This window comes from Vigna radiata, unplaced genomic scaffold (genome assembly GCF_000741045.1).
Source record: "Vigna radiata var. radiata cultivar VC1973A unplaced genomic scaffold, Vradiata_ver6 scaffold_434, whole genome shotgun sequence".
NCBI classification, from domain to species: domain Eukaryota; kingdom Viridiplantae; phylum Streptophyta; class Magnoliopsida; order Fabales; family Fabaceae; genus Vigna; species Vigna radiata.
In genome coordinates, this window is record NW_014541977.1 from 34368 (window position 1) to 40191 (window position 5824).

General features: G+C 44.0%; 1 protein-coding gene across 1 annotated transcript; it reads left to right on the plus strand.

The window, feature by feature from the left end:
- Positions 1-2532: 2532 nt before the first annotated feature.
- Positions 2533-4536, plus strand: LOC106778697. Its single transcript, XM_014666681.1, has one exon. It carries the CDS (start codon positions 2533-2535, stop codon positions 4534-4536), a length of 2004 nt encoding a protein of 667 aa, XP_014522167.1.
- The last annotated feature ends 1288 nt before the right edge of the window (positions 4537-5824 follow it).

Consider the following 5824-nt stretch of genomic DNA (forward strand, 5'->3'; position numbering starts at 1 on the left):
AACTTGGGCAAAAAGCTCAAGACCATAAAAAGAGAAGCCTTTCAGAAAAGATATGGAAATTTGTTGAATTTAATGGAGGTTGAAGTACAAATACCCGCTATCACAGCCTTGGCCCAATATTATGATTCTCCGCTTCGATGTTTCACGTTTCAAGACTTTCAATTGGCGCCAACTATAGAGGAGTTCGAGCATATCTTGGGTTTGCCACTGGAGGGTACCACTCCATATCAACATTTAGAACACCATGCCTCTATACCCACCATTGCTGCCCTCATGAAACTACATCCCAAGGAGCTTGAAAACAGGATGATGATGAGAAATCAATTGCATGGGTTGTCACAGGGATATCTGGAGCAATATTTACATCACCTGGCTGATAAAGAGGATTGGGAAACCTTCATGGATGTATTAGCCCTCACTATATACGACATTGTCTTGTTTCCTAAGATAGAAGAATTTGTGGATTACGCCGCAATAGACGTCTTTGTAGCAAGAAAAACAAGGTCAGAAAATCCTGTAACGGCAGTTCTTGCAGATGTTTATGGGACCTTGAGTTTTTGCCAGGAGAGAAAGGGAAAGAAGATTCTTTGCTGTTTACCGGCGCTGTATACATGGATGACAACGCGCGTGTTTAAGAAGATGGTTGACGTCAGGAGTCTGTCGGAGACTTTGTCACGCCAAGGGCTTAAGGATAAGGGAGGAAACGATTGGGCCCGATTCTTCGCTGGCTTGAATGAAAGAAGTGTAAAATGGCGTCTTCCTTGGCTCGGAAATAAACTGCCTATACAGCACTATGGTAGCTTTCCTAATGTGCATCTCATAGGTGCCCGGTACTGTATCAATTACAATCCCCTTCTAGTGAAAAGACAATTCGGGCATCCCATGAGAGGGGCACCTTCGCCAGATTACCTTGCTACCCTATTCATTTATTACGAAGACGGGCATTTCATCGAACTGTTAAGAAAGGTTAAAAGCGCCTGGGAAAATGTTGTTCGAGCAGAAAAAGACTCGAGGGGCGGAGTGGTGGATAACAGGGTTAGTTATCATACTTGGATTCTGGAGAGGGTGAAAGTAATCAAGTTGCCTTTCAAGCCAACCAATAGTCAATCAGTTAATGAAGAACCATCCCAAGCCCCAGAGAATGAAGAAGTGAAACAATTAAAGGCTAAGATGGAGAAATTGAAAGTGAGGAATGCTAGGTTGGCAAGCGAATTACAGAGGGCGCGTAATGATCTTGTGGATGTAAGGAATGATAAGGAGGATAAAACTCGTGCCTATGAAGAAATTCTTCAAAGTCAAAGGGCTGAAAGAGATTATACCTTCCGGCTGAAGCAAGATCTTGCGGCTGCAAATAAAGAGCTGGATATGAGAGTGAAAGAGAAGAAAGCGACTTTGGATGAAGGAAAACAGTGGAAGAATCTCTACGAAGAAGCCAAGAAAGATAAGAAGGAGGCCCTAAAAAGGTTAAGAGAAGCGCAAATTCAGGCAGAAAAGGTGGGGCACCAAATGAAAGAAATGGCTACTTCGTTTGAGGCCGACATGAATCGCGAACGCTGGAAACTATCGGAGGCAGAAAAGGGGCATCGGGTCATGATGCAACAAATGGAGGATTACATTGAGGAACAAGAAGAGCGATGGAGGTCTATGGAATTCGAAGAAAGACATCAAGCCTTGGTAAGGCGAATGGAGGNCCACATCGCAGAACAAGAGCAGGCTGTGAAACACTGGAAGGAAAGTTTCTCTCAACTGGCTGCTTTGGCAAATGGGGCCATTGAAGATATCCCCAGAATGGTGTTAAAAGCTGAAGCAAGCACTCATTTTTGTAACCCACCAAAGGAGTTAGAATTGTTGATTGATCACTGTAAATGGTTGGTGGGGGAGATGAAATCTTTCATTGCCCGGGCACGGGATTGATGTACATCAGAATTGCGTGTTTTGTTCCTTAGACGATGTAACGAATCAAATTTTCTTTAAATGAAAGATAAGGGATGTTTGTTTGGTATCGACTTGTGTTAATTTTCCATCAGTAGTGTCATCGTTATCCTGTGATTTCCACTCGTCACTATCATGCATCATGTTTTCTTTTATTTTGCATTTTTCATCCTTATCTAATTTAACTTAACAAAAATAATCATCAGTACAAGTGAGAGAAGAACGGCAAATTTTCCACGACATCCGTATAGGACCAGAGCTAACGCAAAAGTCATGGAGAATTGGGAGCAGTCGCATGAATCTATTAAGGCTGACGTCAACCAGTTGAAAGATCAGATGGCCCAGATTTTGGCAGCTCTGGAGGCCCTGAAAACTACATGAGGGTCTACGCCTGCGCAAGTTGAGGGAAGTGCTCAATATTACCCTCCATTATTCAATGCGGGGAGCCAATATGTTCCTTTCCCCATATATGGATTACCTCCAGACTACACTCCACCCTTGGGAGAATATACAGAAGGGGAACATGCTTCGTTCTCTTTCCCTACCACTGCCAACGTACCGCCAGTCGGTACTCAGGGACCTGTTGTGATGTCCGCACCCATGGTAAATGAGGGAATGAATGCAAACACGTCTGATGGAATCCGAGTAACTTTGGTGCCTCATGCGATTACCGGAGAGGGCTTTTCTACTAAGGCTGCACCCCATACTTCGTTTCAAGGGGTAATCAGTAATGTCGACGGAGCAAAGGATAAACTGGAGAGTCTGGAGGCAAGATTGAGGGCTGTTGAGGGATTTGAAAGTTATGGGTTCGGAGATGTTGCCAGATTGAGCTTGGCTCCTGGCGTAAAAATACCACATAAGTTCAAGGCGCCTGAGTTTGAAAAGTATAAAGGAAATACATGCCCTAAGAGTCATCTGACAATGTATTGCAGAAAGATGGCTGCATATGCTTATGATGAGCAGCTGCTCATCCATGTTTCTCAAGATAGTTTGGCTGGAGTGGCATTAAACTGGTATACCCATTTGGAGCCGACTCGAATTTGTTGTTGGGCAGATTTGGCTGATGCTTTTGTGAAACAGTACATATACAATACACATGTTGCGCCAGATCGTTTACAGCTGCAAAACATGTCGAAGAAGGACCACAAAACTTTTAAAGAGTATGCTCAATGGTGGAGGGAATTGGCTGCACAAGTTGAGCCACCTTTGTATGATAGAGAAATGGTGGCGATGTTTGTAAATACGCTCCAGCCACCATTCTATGAACATATGGTGGGTAATGTATCTTCAAATTTTGCTGATATCATCGTGATAGGTGAACGAATTGAGATTGGGTTGAAAAATGGAAAGATTGCATATGGTTCGTCAATGGTTACAAACTCCAAAAAACCCAGTTTCAACCCAGGAAAAAGGAAAGAAGGGGATGTGCACGCAACATCTACAACCCCTGTGTGGAGAGGTCAGGCTCCCAGTCATAACTATCGACCATACTGGGGTCAACATCCACATGCAGCTAATGTATCCTTTGGTCATCAAACTAGGCCTCAACAACAGCCAGGGTACTATCAACCACAGTACATCCCGACGAATAATTGGAGGGGAGGGGCAAACGTAAGTTCCAATATGAATGTGAGTCCAAATACTTATCCAAGAAGGAACCAGGAGAGAAATTATGTTAATTTTACTCCAATTCCTACAACTTATACGGAATTATTGCCCCAACTTATCAAACAGGGTCTGGTTGTCATTTGTCCCCTGAAGCCTATGCAGCCTCCGTATCCAAGAGGTTATGATGCAGATGCAAAGTGTAGTTATCATGGAGGGGCCGCTGGTCATTCCACTGAGAGGTGTTTGGCTTTCAAGTATAAAGTGCAGACCCTAATTGATTCTGGGTGGTTAAAGTTCCAAGAAGATAAGCCTAGTATTGAGGCCAATCCTTTATCTGGGCATGGAAGTACTTTGACGAATGCTATCAAAGTGAAAGAACATGAGTTGGTGAGAAAGGTGAGAGAAGTCAGGAGCTCCAGGAGGTTTGTTTTAGAGGCGTTGCTGAAAGTGGGTATTCTGAAAGGCGATTATGATGGGAGTTTGGCATGCGCGCTCCACCCAGATGCTGAGCACTCTATAGAGGAGTGTGTTGAGTTTGAAGAATTTCTGCAAGACCTATTAGATCGTGGTCTGATGCAAGTATGCTGCAAGAGTGAGGAGGGAGAAGTATTTGTGCAGACTGGTGATGGATCCGGCATGACTTTACCAGAACCATTGGTGATTCGTTTCACTAGGGCTACCCCTATCCCACCAACCCAAGGAAGGTCGCCTGTTGTTATCCGTGTACCAGCCCCTTTTCCTTACAAGAACGAAAGGGCTGTCCCATGGAGGTATGGGACATATGCGTTAGACGAGGCACAAAGCGTTGATCCTGGCGTTAAAAATATATCAGGCATAGGGGGAATGACGAGGAGTGGTCGGATTTTCACACCACCGGAGTTGGCACGGGAAAGAGTTAATGATAAAGAAGCATCGATGGTTACGAAGGCAAAAGAATTCTTAAAGGGTAAAGGTGCACAGACAGAAGAGATCCCCGACAAGGAAGAGAAGAGATAAGTGTCTGAAGAAGAGGCTTGTGAATTTTTAAAATTCATACAACAAAGTGAATATAAGGTGGTGGAACAGTTAAACCGTATGCCTGCCCGTATATCCTTATTAGACTTGCTCATGCATTCTGCATCACACAGAAAATTGTTAATGAAGATACTCAGTGAGGCTCACGTGGAGCAAGGTATTTCATTGAATAAATTTGAGGGTATTGTTGGCAATATTGTTGCTAATAATTACCTCACATTCACGGATGAGGAAATACCTGCTGAGGGAAGAGGGCATAACAAGGCTCTTCACGTCTCTGTGAAATGCCTGGATCATGTTATAGCGCGTGTCCTAGTGGACAATGGCTCTTCTTTGAATGTCATGCCGAAAGCAACTTTGGAAAAGTTACCTTGCGAAGGAATGTATATGAAGCCAAGTTCAATGATTGTGAGGGCGTTTGACGGTAGCAAAAGAGAAGTGATGGGGGAAGTGGAATTACCTGTGCAAGTTGGCCCGTGTGTCTTTCAAATAACATTCCAGGTTATGGACATCTTGCCAGCTTATAGTTGTCTGTTGGGGCGCCCGTGGATCCATTCGGCCGGAGTTGTGCCTTCTACATTACATCAGAAGCTAAAATATGTGATGGGGGATAAGTTGGTGATAGTGTCGGGAGAAGAGGATCTTCTTGTGAATGGGCCATCATCCACGCGCTACATTGAGGCGGCTGAAGAAGCTCTTGAGACAGCCTTTCAATCGTTGGAGATTGTGGGAAATGCTTGTGTGGAGTCGTTTCCTGTAAATCCTCATCTATCCTGTGCTTCTATTATGATGGCCAAGATTATGCTGAAAGAGGGCTATATATATGGGGAAGGTTTGGGCAAATATCGGCAGGGGCGAGCATTCCCTCTAGAAATCGTTGAAAACAAGAACAGATATGGCTTGGGGTACAAACCTACCAAGGAGGACAGAAAAAGGATGGTTGAAGAAAGGAGAGAACGCAATCTAGCCCGTGTAGAAAGACGAGAGCCCAAAGAGAGCAAAATTCACATTGGTGACATCAAGGAAAATTTCCGCAGTGTTGGGTGGATCAATACTGGCCAGATAGCAGTCGTGGAGGATGAAGACAAGCCTCAGAGCTCGAGTTTTGTGTGGGCTTGCTCCCCTAATACTCAACTCAGCAATTGGGAAACACTGGATTTACCTGTGATGCTTAATGAGAATAAAATGTAATAGTTTTAATTAAGCCTATAGTTTCGCTTGGGCTTTAAAACTGAAGTTTTGAGGATTGACTTTTTACTTTTCACTCAGC